This window comes from Mastigoproctus giganteus, chromosome 11 (genome assembly GCF_048544385.1).
Source record: "Mastigoproctus giganteus isolate SK-2022 chromosome 11, ASM4854438v1, whole genome shotgun sequence".
In the NCBI taxonomy this organism is placed as follows: Eukaryota; Metazoa; Arthropoda; class Arachnida; order Uropygi; family Thelyphonidae; genus Mastigoproctus; species Mastigoproctus giganteus.
The window spans coordinates 42,048,996-42,066,284 of NC_143585.1; the positions used below are offsets into that span (position 1 = coordinate 42,048,996).

Sequence of the window (17,289 nt, forward strand, 5' to 3'; positions counted from 1 at the left end):
GTCGCTGATATTCCTAAAACCCTACTACAAACAACAACTGTCCATTTATTTTATATTGTATTGCACTAACACACGATCTTGTTACTGAAGAAGAGTTGCACTTCATGACAAGGGCAGGCCTACCTAATAAAATGGCTACTTAGTATGTAATATATAGAGAGATATACTTGTATGAATCAAAATACGAATGACCCACGAGTAGTTTTTCTACACATTGTGGAAAAGTGTGGGTTCGAATCCAGTCAAGAATTTCTTGTCAAATAAGTGAATTCCGCTCGTTTTGGTTCCATATGACAGAGGGGCCTCTGGCAACTTTAATAAATTCTGTCCCATCCATAAAAACATCCCAATGGTACATATTATTACGATTTGACATTTATTAATTGGGCTGCAATTCCCGTAACCCTAATTCAAAAATTTCTTGTATGTCTTTCTGGGGCATGAATAGTTATAATTCTTGGTATAAATAGGAATCGATTTAAAATGTTCCAGTTAATCTTTGTAATTTCACTAATGTGAGTAAAAGCATTCATCTTCATCAATTCATGAATTTAATTACTTGATTTTGTGTTTTCAAATATGTATGATTAATAGCAAACATATACAATGCCATTCGATCTACTCTTGATATATGAATGCAGTGAGCAGTGACCTATCGTCACAAGCAGGCTGAGGTGCAACATTATTTACCCTCAAAGTCATTTTCTTCTTTTCATTTTGGGTTTCCCCGGGGCTCAGGGCCCTGGTACAGCACCTGCAAGATACGCCACTGGTAGTGAGACATGGGCAGATTGACCTATCCCGCACTTGGGCTTGTAGAATATATAGCTCGATAGTGAATTATTTATATCGATGGGCTATAATTATTTCTGAAATTTTGTGCAGAAAAATTAGCAAATACAGAACAGTTGGATTTAGTATTAGGATAAAATCTGTCATGAGAAATTATGGACATCATGAAGTAACCATAAAATGTAGTGCGAATTAAAATTCACATTTGTTTGATGTGCTTCACCCTTATTTACTGTACCGACTGTCTGTACAAAAACAGGGAAAAACATTACTCGGTGTGTCCTCAAGTTTGTTGCAGGAGGAAGATCTCCAAGTAAAAATTCAAACTCCAGTTAGTAAGGATTGTAACATCAGACCATATGCTGATCTCGATTAATGGCTTCCAAGGCCAAAAGAAAAAAAAAAGTTCAAAAGGCATAGGTTGGTGTGTACTATTCACTGTATAGGTTGAATAAGACTCACCTTAAATCAGGCAGGACTTAAAATTCCTACCAATTGGACTGGACACTATGACGTTTCCAGAATATAAAGGTTATTCCTTAGTATAGCCAGTGTAGTTTATCCAAAGTAACAACCGACACGAATGTGACGTTGAAATAGTTCAACCAATAGCGTAAAAGCACACATGGGATTTAATTTATCGATGAACATGGTCAACAAGTTAAGATGTCGCCGGCGAAATGACAGACTTTTTCAATAAATGCCATGTTTATAAATTATACGTATTCAAAGTAGATCGCTTCCTTATTTTGTTACTGGCAAAATTTCTCCATGTTCTTTCTTTTTAACAAAGTACTTTACAGGAGGACTTCACTAACTTGACAGGTATAATTTTACTGCTGATTTAGCTAGAAACTTCGATGAATCCATAACTGTAAGTCTGTAAGGTTTGTCTTTAGTACGAGTCAAAATGACATCGCGCCGAAAGAGGAACGTCAAAAGTAAAATTCCATGCCATTTATTCGACTACAGTTAAATCAAATATCATTTTGTGTATGTGTTTTTTTTTTTTAAATCTGATTCACTGTGAATAATTTTTTTCACAGTGTTCAGGGCATCGTAGTAACCATAATCAATCCAAATGCAAATTTTTAAATGAAAAACACTAATAATAAGAATAAAAAGGTAAAATAAAATTCACAAATCTAACCACAATCGGATCTTCTTCTGGTCGTCTCCAAATCAGAAAATTCCTCGTCTTGTAGTCGGGATGAGTTTATGTTAGAATGTTTTCTGCAGAAGGATAGAATTAAGATAAAGAATTTCCTGAATGTTTTCTACTACAAGCAAGAAAACCATGGGACGTCTGTAAATTGAGTGTGTTATAGTCGATTGCCGTTTTCTCTAAGGAAAATCCAGGGTTTCTGGGAGAAGTAAAATCATTCCACCGTCTTTTAAGTTTGACTGGCTCAATCAGTGTGAGAGAAAAAAAAGAAAACCCTCTCGTTTATAAATAAATAAATTTTCTGTTTATACTCCGGAACGACCACACAATCAAAGTAGTTCACAAGTTAGAGAGAACACAAGAAACAGCACCGTATTTAACAATCACGGGCTTGAACTCCGGTCACTCAAGGCACGTGTTCTTAAGCATCCTGGCAATGACCACTCGGCTACAGCGGCCGCATAGGGGATTAATTCAGACATTTTCCACATGGTGATCAATGAAAACAATCAGCGTGGGAAAAATAATTCTTAAATCCTCTTAAACTAAATAAATGAAATCGGCTTTTTTTTTTCTTTATTTCTAAGATTTATTAAATAATTATTAATGTAACTAATGTAAAATTTGCATCAATCATGTTTATGAAATGTTTTATTAATTTGCCTTTCTTTAAAAATGCGTTTATGTCAAGTATTTATATGTGAATCGTGCAAAGAGGCAACTTTCAGGCAACGAGTCATTGTCATTGATCATTCCCCCTATCATTAAACACTCATTAAACAGATGAAACGATGGAATCATTGTATTTCTTTTTTCTCCAACAGGTGCTTTCTGTGCAGGATGCCACGTGCCAGATCTAGTTTTCGATTTCTGCTTTTGGACGGGCTATTTCAACAGCTGCCTGAACCCCATCATCTACGCTTCATCCAGTAAACACTTCAAATGTGCTTTCAGACGTCTTCTGAAATGCGAATGTTTACTCGCGTCCAGGACTTCTTCTTTAACATCCAACAGGGCAAACCCGAATGTATGGTAGACAATACGTATTAGATTTTTTCAGTTATAATAGAAACAAATGAAATTGAAAATTTCAACTCATTTTTCAAAGAGCTGAGAAAAGCTAAATTTCTTTTCGTTTACGTACATACTTATATCCAATAGTATTTTAAACTATTTCAAATTTTATTATCTGTATATCAGGAGAATACTGTAATCGTATATTTGTATAAGTGTTAAATTTCTTGGAATAATAAGAGTCAAGTTTAATTTTAACTTCAAAAGTTATGAGGAAAATCGGAGTTCATAAACGTTTGCAATTTTGATCTGAAAATTAATGCATTAAGAAAAATTAATATCAATAATAATAATAATAATAATAATAATAATAATAATTCACGATTATTATAGTCGGAATATTAAAATATTAAAAATTATGAATAAATTGCTCTCAGGGTGTAACAGGGCGTTTCTAATTCTCAAAAAAAATCCTATTTTTTAATGTTTCGAACACTTCAAAGAACGCTAAGCTTTTTATTTAAGTTGATTATTATTACTGTTTCAAAATTTACTGCCTGTATTTTGTAGAAAATCACCGTTCAGTTTTATAATCACTATCCCAAAATCTAGAAATTATATTAAAATAAATTCCACCAAATCCGTTAGCATTAGACGTAGGAATTTAGTAAAATAAAATGTCACTAAGTTTCCATGTTGAATTTAGTTACATCTTAGTCACATTGGACAGAAGTTGTCTTCGAAATATGAATTGTAATAGTTCCAATCAGTATGAAATATTTAAACTAATTATATTTTTGAGTTTGTTTAAGGCAGTAATAAAAAACAAAATCTTGGCGCGATCTGAGTTTTTTTTATATTTTTAATGCGCTGGCAAAATTTCTAGCTAATTTCTAGTTATGCAAATTTTAGCGGATTCTTCTTTTTCTAATCTCAATTTTTGCGATTTTATTTTTAATATAAATAAATATATTTTTCTCTTTATACACCAAAGAAAAATGAAATATGTTAAGGTCAGGGGGGGATTACAAGATAGAAAATACACGAATGTATTTATCTGAAACATTTCCCGAAATATGAATCATATCAAATATAAATATATATTGAATTTACTCTGTTATTTTGCATTTATTACTTCTGCTGAAAGCCTAAGGAACAAACACGAAATTGTGAATACATTTTTAATAAAACTGTTTTCACAATTTTGTGTTCAAAATAAAAATAGAACCAAATATTTGTTTCGTTGTTTATGGACAAAACGATCTGTCTGACTCAGTCAGACAATTTATTACAATATGCAAATGGGTATAACAAGATAAAAATCAGTCTGTTTTTAGAACCTCTGTTATTTTGCATTTATTACTTGCACTAGCAATTTCAAGATGGTTATCATCGTAAAAGTGTTACAAAGACACCGTTGGGATATGCTGTGGTAGACAGCAATAGGGAAACTGGAGGCATGACAAAGTTAAGATGAAGGGTCTAAGAGACTAACCGAGATTCGTGACGTTATACGCAGACTCTCTCTCTCTCTCTCTCTCTCTCTCTCTCTCTCTCTCTCTCTCTCTCGAAGACCTATCCGAGGCGCCTGCATGTCATCCCCACGCAAGATGACTATTATCTGCCCCTAACCGCGAGACGTCACAGACCCTCATTAGCACGCACTGCAACTTTCTTCAGAGCTTATGCCAAGGAATGCTGCCTACAGAAGACTTCAGGAGAGGAGTCTTTATGCACCACGACCAAGTGACCATATTCCTTTCACCCCTTTGCACAAAAGAATCCGTTTATATTGGTACTAAGTACATGTCAACTGGACCTAAAGCAAAGGGCCACAATTCCCTAACCTGATCAGTTGAAAACATTTTGAGGATCCGACTGAAGACTGTACTCATCTGGAGAAAACGAAAAACTGGATTCCATTCCACTAACGTCCTTCGATAGAGTGAAACTGCTACCAGTGGCCATACAGACATCATTGATATCTGTACGGGCACTGGCAAAATGACATCCTTGATCCTCATTTTTATCTCATTGTGTAGCAGCAATTTTGCTTTTGCTCTCTGAAAGCTACCGATAAAAACAATCAGATTCGTGCAACCAACGTATTATTAAAATCACAACTATATTTAAATATAAGATGATGCTATCAGACAAAAGTGAGGTTACAAGTAAATCTATTCAGTATAATGCACATACAAAGTTGCAAAACCCATCTCCTTTTATACCTACAGGGTAGAAGATAATATCCACAACTGTAACCAGTATTGTGTACTGTATTGATTACGTACTGTTGATCAATAAAGCTGTTCTCGAGTTCAGATTGGATAAAACAATTTGCAAGACTGTCTTCTTACATCTTATTTTACCACGTTTATTGATGCATGGTGTTTTACAATATATCTCGGGAAACGTTCAAGATATTAAACAACTGAAACGAATTTGCAAATACGATAATAAATTACATTACCATTAAAATAAATATTAAAAATTTAGATATTTTTACGCTGTGTTACAAATTTGTACATGACAAAACATACTATGCCAATTATTCTTTAAGATGTGCAAAGGTCATTTCTAATTTGGAGTTTCCGGAAAGTTAAATACGCGAAAAAAGTGATGTGTTTACAACTTTTGCCATTATTGTAAATAAATGTAATGTATGTGCATAGCAGCTCTGATTCTCTCTAAAGTGATTTCGGAAGAAATTTTCACTGAATAAAATTGATGTTTGCCTAATGTGATTTACAAAGATTTCAATTTTAAAATCAAAAATATTCGAATGTTTGAGAGAATTTGTGTGTGATAAAAGTACAATATACTAATTATATTTAAGATATGGGAGTAAATAAATATTTTCGTGAAATAAAATTTTGCTTCGCTTATTTCAAATCACAAGGAATAACTAAAAGCACCGCCAAATGTGAATATACTTTTGTCTGCAGCTGATTGAATTAGTCTGCTTGGAGCCAGACATGCCCATGAAACAATTCTTTTCAATTTGATTTTCCATGCTGATATATTCAGGCGCTCTCCACTGTTACTCTTTTTTTTTATCATGCTAAGATTCTAGTCAGTTTTAAGTAGTTTTGTTCTTAATGTCGCTGCCATGACATTCATTCATTCAAGACTAAAATTGATGTCCACAGATCGGACTTTTTTTAATATTAAAATAAAAGACGACCCGTTTCTTATTTGTTAAGTAAAAGCATCAACGTGCATATATGATACAAACTCACTGCTGTGTCTGTGTACACTGTTATGGACCAATGTCACATATTGTGGACGTATAAACGACTGGCTGTACTGACATAAACAAGAGTAGTCGTATTTTCCAGTGTTATTTTAGTCTAAAATTATTAGATTTAATATTAATAGTGACAACTGATCCAAGGAAGCTAACTAATACACCATCAGAAAGAAAAAAAAAATCTACCAACCTCATCTGTCCATTCCCTCTAACAATATGAATAATTCTTCCTTAAATTTGTTCAAACAACTCACTTACACCAACACTAAATGGAAGTTTGTGCCAATAATCAATCACACTGAAAGCAAATATTTGTACAATCTATCTTATAGCCATCCTCCTGGATGGCTGTAAGATATTTAGTTTACTCAGCAGCATTTAGTTTACTCAGTCTACTTAAAGCCTTTAAATATTTCAGCCAATTCTCCTCGCAAGTGTCTAGTTTCTAACATACCCTTTTCTGCTGTTGATTATTTTTTCCCTTATCTGCAGTTCTCGCGAGTAGCGAAGTGGATACAATCACCGTTCTCCCCACCGCACCGGGTGAACTGGATTCAAATCCTGTTAATGAAACCGGAATTCTATGAATACAATGTGGCTGAATTAGTTGGTCCCGGGCGAGGCTTGCATGGTCATTTCTCTCAAAAATCGGGCTTTTCGTCAAGCAAACAGGCACATCAAGCATAGAATACACGCAATTTGCAGACACAATATTCTGGTGCCTCATAACCTTAATTGCTTTGGGAGCTTGACATGCTTGTCTGCACTCGTTCCAACAGATCCACGTGGATCTGTTGGAACGAGTAGCTTGTACAATGCGATAAACACTTCCTTGTCCTTGCTTGAAAAATTCCTGCATTCCATTGACAGAACCCCATGAGCTGTCAGAGCACTGATTAGGGAACTTCATGTTAGATTGTACTATTACCCTTAGGTATTTCCGTCTCCCCTACCTTGAATGTGGTTTCACCCTTTACTCTTCATAGATTTGTATCTTCAAATAAATCCCACATTATCTCTGTAATCACTACCATCCTTTTCCTTTATCTGGAGATTTTAATGTATGAAGAGTCGCTACGGATAAACAAATCAAGAGTATTTCTTTTTTTTCTCTTGTTTCTGTTCAATATCTGGAACTTATGAGTTGGGTACTCACACAATAGCAGAACACTTAGAAAGAGTGCAAGGATATTTGCTGATGCTCTTAAGGTGCATATTTGGGTCAGAAAACTACTAGTTTGAGTGGGATACAGAACAATAGTTTAACCGCAGATGAAAACAGAGATGAGATTGATTCTTGCACTGCGTCAATTGAGACATGTAGAAGCCTGTATAAGCAAGGTTTGCTGAGGATCAATGCCATGGTCAATGCCACCAAATGGTTCGTTTATCTGGATATTCTTAATGCATGGGGGAGTACTTCTCATATTCGGATGAAGGGTATTGCTTTGTCTTGTTGCATCTCTAGCTTATTGGAGTAGAAAACAGTCGTCCAATAAATCTAGAATAATTCCGCTACTGTGTGAATAAACAACTCACAAGTTCCACTTAGTATCTATAAAATTAAAAATCCACGATTATAAGACGTACTGATTTCCTACTCTACTCTATTTGTCTGTGTTCATTATGCTTAACGCAGTTATTTGGACTACAGCATACTCCAACTCTCGTTGGAAAAATAATCTTTTCCAACCCATAACCGATTTTGTGTGTGCCATTAGAGCTGGGATTGGTGCTAACGAATATAAAGTCGATTATAATAAGAATCTATTTACATTCGATATTTACGTTTAGGTAAATGCAATTCAGAACAGCGTTCTGGGGAACTCCCGTGTTCTCCCCATAAATGATAAGAAATGTCATCATTTATTTTACGTTTTGTTTGTTTGATTTTTTTCTTTACTTTTGTTTTTATACATTATTATTTGTTCATTTACCTTGTATTTTTTCCTTTTTTTTTTAAATTTATTGTCGCGTTATAAGAAACATGGATGTTACGCTTTGGCCTTGCTAAAATAACCGGATATTAGGAACAACATTAAACCCGATAAACAACTCTGAGTAAAGGATCCATAAACATACGATGCACCCACACTTAGCTTAATGCAGCTTCTCCATGCTGAAAGGAAACTATCGAAAATTGTTGCAAGGTGATCACGTTAAAAGATGCAATATAATATTGACTTCTGCAATATACCTTGACCAAACCCTTGCACATCACAAGAAGAAGAGGAGGCAGCAAAACAGAATGCAGCGTTTATAGCAGATTCCTTTTATTACCGAAAACCTTGTCTCCCTAACGGTCTCAGATGTTATATGTCGCTAGAATCCAGTTCATACTCTTGTGTTACTATAGCGACATAAACTTTCGTAATAGTGAACGATGTATCCCTCACTCTCTTTCTTCCATAACATGGAAAGGTTCAGATTATGATCATCTCCACAAATCGCATTATTTTACGTTTTTTGAGAGCTAAAATCTTGAATATTTTTAATTCCATATTTCTAAAATCAAAATTTTGTAGGATGAAAACGTGTTATTAATTATTCGTATCCACTTTTTTACAGTAAATATCACGAGCAAATTAACATTGTGCTACAGACAACAATGCCCTCGTGGGTAGCACAGTTGGTAGGATCGCTGTCCTCTCCAAATCAAATGGAGAAGACGTGAGTTTGAGTCCCGTCAATGATGGAAGGAATTTTATGGGCCTTTTTCACAACGTGGCTGAGTTAGTCGGTCTGAAGGGAGGGTAGCATTTTTCTTCCACCCGGAAACTCAGATTTTTCATCCAGCAAACAGAAAATGGTTCACTGAGGAAAAGAATGGTGCGATGTCTTCTTTAGTAATAAATCAGTTCTAGTTTCGACCTAGTGACGTCCATATGCGCATATGCAGACACGCTGGGGACAGAAGTAATCCAGCCTGAGACAAGGAATGATATATATTGAGCCAACGTCCGAAATGAGACTGGGACCCATCAGTTACAATGACTATTCACTGTTGGCCTTACTGATGGAAGGACATTACGTTGAAACCATTCTAAAACTAGTGCGTCTTGCCTTTCCTATGATCAATCACAAATGCTATTTTCCAGTAGAACATCTATTACATACGGCGCTCATATCCCAACAGCACCTACGAGGCATAGCTCAGTGCTCATCGTCTTTTCGATTACCTATTGCGATGGTTGGCCTTATATTACGTTCATTTAGGTCAAATTTCATATCGACGTAAGTGGACATAATGGTGGACAGGATGGCGTCAAGGAAAATTTTGTTTATATTGTTTATGCTTGCTTCCGGTGTGTTTGATTTATATTCCGCCATGTGGTGCCACGTTTGTTTATTTTTCTCACTAGGTAGTGTTTTCACAATTTTATTTTCATTTTGAGGTGGTCTCGACCTTGGATCGGCGTGTTTGCTTGTTGGAGATGCATCCTCACAGCTGACAGATCCCCTGGTAGTTTCAGGTTAGATGTTGCTTTTGAATGTAGCATTTGTGATGTCAAAAGCAGGACTTGTAATTATTGTGAAAATTTTGAAATTAAATTAAGTGTCAGTGCATTCTGATGGCATACTTAATTAGGGTGATGTGGCAATGCATTCTGGAGGATAATTAATTATGGCTTTGAGAGTTAATTGTGGGAGCATTGCATTCTGGGACATAGAGCTGTATTAGGAATTAAATTTTGGTGCAATGCATTCTGCGACAAGGTTTTTGAAGCATACTTAATTGATTTGTGTTGTTCCCGATGAACTGTGGGATTTTTTGAAAATTAATACTGGTTTTGGGTGCTGTGGTGGGGCCCAGAGGACCACGATGCCGCCACCGCCGCACACACGGTGCGTCTGCAGAGTACTGTATATGCTTCAGAAAAGAACTCAATTGAATGTTTAACTTTCTCAGGAAAAAAAAAAAATCTGACATTGTACTCATTAAACTTAAACTTTTCACAAAACAATTCAAGTGGATATTGGTGGCTCCAACCGTTGGTAGTATTTGAAAGCTTCTGAAAATTAAATTACCCTCTACGTCTTGAAGATATTTTTATCCTTGGCTTGGATGAGGCTAAAGGGTTTTAGGAATGAAAAGAATCCGAATACGTTTAACCTTTTTAAAACACTTATTTTTTTTTTACAGTTTCATCAATTTGAGGTTGCAATACATGTTCAATAGGTAGTTTACTTACAATAGGTTTGTAATAGCTAAAATATGATACGCACACTTGAGGATTGTAAAGAGTGTAAATGTCTTTGAAACCCAGCATCAATTATAGTTCCATGATTAGTAGTCGAAACAGATCTAGATGTATACCGAATAATGTTAGTCCAAATTTATTTTCTAAGAAATCAGTCAAACGTATGGATTGAGTATACAGTATAATCCTTCTGCGTGTTCATCAAAAAGTAAACTTTGTAGAATATTTCGTTCACCAGGAGCCATTCGTAAATCGATCCCCAAAAGTTTGTGGATCGATTTAGATATCGAACACGATCATCGTGTTCCATATCTTCATCGAAGAATTCTTCATCAATTTCGATATCATACAGACGATACAAAGGAGTTGTAAGTAGAAACTTTAACAAAACCCTTACATCTTGTTTACGAACCAATCCCATTAAATAACATGTTTTGTGTATTTTTTTACATTTGATATGAACGTTAACATAATAATCGTCGTCTGTTCGCCGAGGCAAATTATTGACTATCGAATTAACATTTACAGGAACATTTAAAATTTGGCCCAAAATTCCATATTGGTTGAAACCGTATCTTAGCGTTCCAATTTGCATGAATGGCATACGAAGAGAAATGAGTCGCTCGGTCTCTAAATCTAATCGAGGCAAATGAGGTGAAATAACAGGATTAACGAAACCATTTCTCATAGAAAATGTTGGAATGGAATCATTTTTGAAACTCCTCTGACCGTTTGGTCGCCTAGGAGTATAAACAGAAAATTTATTTATTTATTATGTTCGACAAGTATTACAACCCTTCATAGTCTTTACATCTGCTGTTGTAAATTCATCATATTCATACCATAATCGATCACAGATATTGCAAACAGCCCCAAATGTTTCAGATTTGTCGTTCAAATTGTTTATAAGACTTACGGTCATGTTCGATGTTCTTGTAAATGATTTAATGCTCGACTACTGTTGAAATCTGTGGAGTGTCTACAACAGACAATTGAATCTGAAATATGATTTTGTTTATTTTTGGATAATGCAATCGAAACTGGTTGTTGCAGTATACTCTGCCTAGTCGGATCAGGAATCAATTGAAAATCTTGTGAAATCTTCAGGAAATTCTTGAATTTAATTTCGTGATGTCGACGGTCCAGCATGTTGATGAGAAATCCATGTAGAAGGATGATGTTGACCAAAACCTCGAGAAACATTTTATTAAACTCTGCATTTTTTTTTTCATTCTCTGTTTTTGAAGTTTTTCTTTGGTCGAAACGAAAAACTTCTTCATTGGCTTTGAAACTTTTATTCTTGCATACTATTACTACCCGCTTCTTACGTTAGTGACTGAGTTAGCTTCATTTAGAAAATGATGTCATTTCCATCTATTAGTATGAACGATGCAACGTTTTATTCTCACGCCCGCTACTTACTATACCGAATCAACGTTAGTGATTGAGTTAGCATCTTAAGCACCTTTTAAGAAGTGATGTCAATAGCATCATTTAAAATCTAATTATATTATGGTTTCCCGTAATTTAATACATTAACCCGTATTTGTGTCTGTAAATTTCATTAGCATTATTAGAGGCACACGATGCAAGAAAGCAAGTTTATGCAGCATCAGCCAAAAAAAAAAAAAAAAACCCTCCCATTTCACCTCTCCATTCGTTCCAAATGCCTGTTCAACTCAGTCTAAATTTATTTAGGCTATTAGCTTCCAAAACAAAAGATGTAAGTCTGTTCCGCCAATCAACTACCCGCTGGCTAAAGACAAATTTCCGCACATCTATTCTACAACTATATTTCCTCAATTTGAAACTGTGCCCTCTCAGGTTCTTAGTCTGAGCAAGAGGAAGAATCCCATCAGCATTTAGCTTGCTCAACCCATTCAAGGCCTTATACACCTCAATCAGATCACCTCGCAGGTGCTAGACCCAGGGAGCTGCAATTTGCAGAATATAATCACTAATCTTGTTGACCTTCTTTATACTCGTTCTAGCAACTCTACATCCGTCCTAAAATGAGGCCTGCACACCTACAGTACTATAGGTGTGGCCTGACCATTGCCTTGTATAACGGGATAATCATCTCCCTGTACCTGCTAGCAAAATTCCTATATATCATATATCATTGACAAGACTCCATGACCTGCCCTGCCAGCACGTCTGCACTGCTCAGCGAGCTTCATATTTGCTGCACAATTACTCCAGGTCTTTTTCACTTTCCACTTCTCTGAGTGCAGTACCACACAGTTGGTACGTTTCCTTCGGTATTGCTACCCATATGCAGTACTTTGCATTTGTCAATGGTACACTTCAGTTGCCACTTCTCAGCCCATTTTCCAACCTTATTTAGATCCAGTTTGAGTAGCATGCCGTCTTTACTGTCGTTAACAACCATTCCAACCTTTGTATCATCTGCAAATTGGACATTAAACCCGATATACCTTCATCAATATCATTGATAAATATACAAAACAACAATGGGCCCAACACCGAACCGTGGGGAACTCCACTAATAACATTTGTCCAAGAAGAGCAGTGTCCATTGCTTACCACTCCCTGTCGTCTCCCACTCAACCATCCCTTTATCCATTGTAGCATCTTACCCTTAATGCCATACTTCTCCAATTTGTACAGCAGTCTTTAATGTGAAACAGTAACAAAAGCTTTCCTGAAATCCAAATATATGATATCAAAATTATTTTTGGCATTCAGTTACTTTGTGACCACATTATAGTATCCAATCAAATTGGTCAGACAAGATCTCTCTTTAACAAACCCATGCTGTGTCTTAACTGCAGTCTTGTCTAGATGATCCTGCAATGCTTCTTTAACCAGTGATTCCATTATTTTCCCCGGAACACAAGTTAAATTAACAGGTCTGTATTTACTTGTGTCACCTTTTGAATCCCCTTTGTGAAGTGGTGATACATTTGCACACATCCAGTCCATGGGTACCTCCCCTGAGTCCAAGGATGCTCTCATAATTATGGCTAAGGTTTTGCTTACTTCCTTTGCTGCCTCCTTTAATATAACTAGATAGATCCCATCCACCACAGGTGCCTTCCTTATGTTTAACTTCAACAATTTCTCTTCCACTTTGCTCTCAGTTATTACAAAATCACTTAGCTCCCTGTTAGCGTTTGATAAACTTCTGGCACTCCCCTCATTGAATAACTCTTCATGTGTGAAGTGAGGGGAATTAGTCCTCGTTACATTTAAGCCTACTTACTCATCCCCCCCCACGCTTTTGAAATACAGCAATGGAACGTGACAGGGCTATATATATATATATACAAATTTTGTATTTATATGATCATCGGCACGTGCTCGCTTATGTGTGAGGAAAGGTGGCCCTGTCCCACCCCCTATGCACTTACTCTGCAGATGCTTCAGAAAAGCCCCCATCAAGTTTCAGGTAATCTTCTCCCATTATACTTTTATTATTTGCCATCCATGGATTTAGGGTCACAGTTTCTTTTTATTCCTTTGTCTGGTTGCAAGGTTCTTCCATCTTTAAGCAGGTCTTTGAAATAATTTCCATTTCTTCTGATTACATCTTACGTGGCTGCAGTTATTCCTGAAAAATACCCAGGTAAGAGATTTCCTGACTTAAAATATAATATTTCAAAATTTTAATATTTCTTAATATCAAATATTTATTATTCTATTTTTATTTTCGTTAAATTCAAAACACTGATTTAAATTGAGGACAGATTCTCTACAAGAGAAAATCATAATAATTTAGCATTTGTCAGATTTTACGAATATTAGCGGGTCTCGATCACACAAGTTGTCTGTCCAACATGTCTAGTAAAGTTTTGACACAACAGAATTACCATGTTTTTAACAATGTAAAAAACAATTAAAGGGCATGTTGATGGTTCCATCTGTTGGTAATATTTAAAGCTTCTGAAAACAAAACCAAAGTGTTTGAACTTGGTATTATTCTCAATGATAATTAAGTATAACTTGCTTTTTTCCTTAAAATTGCAATTTTGCCGTTTTAGCGTGTTTTTAGTTGTTTAGCACTTGAATAATTTAAGTTTATATTTAATGAACAACATGAAACGACTTAAAATGGGAATTTTACCAATTGCAATTTTAAGTTTATTAACATTTAATTTTAAGTTGTTTTATCAACAATACTTATCCTAAAATATAAGGAACCGCAGACACTGATAAAATTTACAAAAGCATATTTTTTGCTAACAACAAACATACAAAATTATTTGCAAGTTAGCAGCAGAAATGCAAATTTCAAGCTGGTTATCATACAGAGTCGTGGCAGTTCCGAAGAAGCCTCATGCGAATAGACCTGCTGACTTCAGGCCAATATCAATTGCCTCTCCCTTCCTGAAATGCCTCGAGAAGTGCATTTATAATGATGTAGCACTCGCAGTCTTTGCGCATAGGCCAGAACATACCCATTATGCCATGCCTAATATATATACTGTAACCTGCCTACAGTCCTTATCACAGAAAATACTTCAGGCCTGGAATGACAACGAAGATCATCACACCATTTTTCTGGACATGAAACCTGCTTTCGACTCAGTCCAAATAACACCCCTCCTTGCCTTATTTGAGAGATTCTACGGGATATCTGGAAATATGCTCGAGATCCTCAATAATTTGCTGTCTAGGAGAATGCTTCACTTCAAAGGCGATGGCATTACAGTCACTAAAAGCGTCGAAGTAGGGATCCCACAAGGTGGTTCTCTCTCTCAGCCTTGATATTTGCAGCAAAATTCGTTCCACTAATGGATCAAATTCCAGCTTTCCTATCGTATGCTGATGATATTGTATGCTACTTGGCATGCAAACGCCATGTTGATGATTCACAAGAAAGACAAACCTCCTCTGAATCTGTAAACAGCTACCTAAATACATTCTGTAAGTATGCCAAATTTTTTGGCCTGTAAGTCAATCCAGAGAAGTCAAACTGTGTCATCTTTACGCCAAGTCGGATGACTTCTGCTGATACTGCATCTTCTCTATTTCCGGAATTGGCAGGAAATGTTCTGACTCCCACAGACAATGTCAAATTCCTAGGAGTAATCCTTGATGCAAACCTCACCTATAAAAAACAAATCCAAGCTCAATGTTCCAAAGCCCTGAGAGCGTTCTGGGGAATGAAAATTGATCTATGCAAAACGCACAATAAGCAAATAATCAAGAAATACCTCGCAACTTACTTCTGTAGTGTGCTCTCCTATGCCGTGGAAGTTTGGTCGGCGGCACCACCCACTAGCTTCAGGAAACTATGGGGCCTCGAATTCTAGGTGCTGAAGTGGGCCAACTTGTGGTCGTATCAGATCTGCACAACATCTAAATCTACTCTCTGCTGCAACCTGCAATATACGCCCATGGTTCACAGAGCCCATGTGCTAAAAATAAAGTCATTCCTTCATCTGTGCTCAGCTAAGCAGGATCACATCAACATCTGGAACACGGTTGGTTGGCATTTGCCAGGCAGACATCTCCGTAGTACCCCCTCCTTGTGCTCAAGGCTCCAGCGGTTACAGAATTTCAAGAGACACTTCCCTAATGTGACTCTGGACACTCTGAACTCGCTCAACATCGACATCGATCTGTGGCCTATAGACAAGGCATATCGCGATGGCATCTTGTCGTATCTTGCCTGTTTGTAAAGGACATTTATGTAAGTGCCGATCATAGTTAGCCGATGTCATTTCATGTCCTGCTCAACTTGTAGTTCTTTTTCTCTGCAATTACTACTTCATTTTTACATTTTGATTATCATCTTAGTTTTTATCTATTAATTATTATTTAGTTATTATTATTATTATTTTATTTTTTTTTCTATTATAAAACAAAATCACTTGTATAAACAACGAATTGTAAGATTCCTCTGGCTTTCTGTGTAAGGAATCACTATTGTATCCAATTTATGTTAATAAAGAATCTTATTATTATTACAAAAAAAATAATAATAAAATAAAAATCATATAGTCATAAAAGCTTCTCACAAAGAAAAGCAGAACACACATTTTTGTCTATGTAAGTTTGTTGAATGGAAATGAGCTTATTTTAAAGTTAGCAGCAGAATGCAAATTCATTTTCCTTTTCAGTTAGTAATCAGCTTATTTTACAAATTAGTAGCAAATGCAAATCGATACTTATCATAAAAATAAGGAATCACAAACACTGTTAAAATTTACAAAAAGCATGATTTATTTAAAAGCAACAATCATACAAACTAAGTAGATAGAATGAAAGTTCATAAAAGAGCTACTCACATGAGTTGGTAGAACACAACGTTTGTCCTTTTCACTTAGTTGGAGGATGTAGACTGTATTTGAGATTATACTCAGACACCAGTTCACAATTCAAGTGCAATCACAGCCTGGAAAAATCCCTATTCGAGTTGAACATTGAATTTTCACCCTCCATCTTACACTTTGCTCAAAAGTTCTCACATAATTAACAGAACACACATTTTTATTCTTTTTCACTTAGTTGAAGGGGAAATGAACTGTACTGTTCCTAGTTTTTTGGCCATAGCTACGCACGAATATCATGTTGCGATAATTCCCTCAGTACTTCAAGGAATTCTGTAGTTGTTCTCCAGCAACCAGCAGTTTTGTCTTTGGATATTAAAAGGTAATTCTTCCCAAGGACAAACGGGCTGAATTACTGCAAAACACACAACAAAATTATTCCCCACGGCAATTTCTTTAATTTTAAAAGCACTCTTTTGATTCAAACTAAGTTCTTAACGAGCACTCATTTTATTGCCTTACAAAAACAAGCATGAGCACGTCTGTCAGTTTGCACAGCACACCAATGAATCATTTTTACCCCGGCAGTATATGTCTGATGTCACTGGATCAATATTATTTTGATAG

General features: G+C 35.8%; 1 protein-coding gene across 1 annotated transcript in view; it reads left to right on the forward strand.

Annotated features, from left to right (window-relative positions):
* The window catches only part of LOC150077948 (alpha-1A adrenergic receptor-like), a 30,020-nt gene extending 27,027 nt beyond the window's left edge, over positions 1-2,993 (forward strand). The window contains exon 3 of the mRNA XM_090384411.1: positions 2,782-2,993. Coding sequence (XP_090240537.1) covers positions 2,782-2,993 — 212 coding nt within the window. The remainder of the gene's footprint in view (positions 1-2,781) is intronic.
* The last annotated feature ends 14,296 nt before the right edge of the window (positions 2,994-17,289 follow it).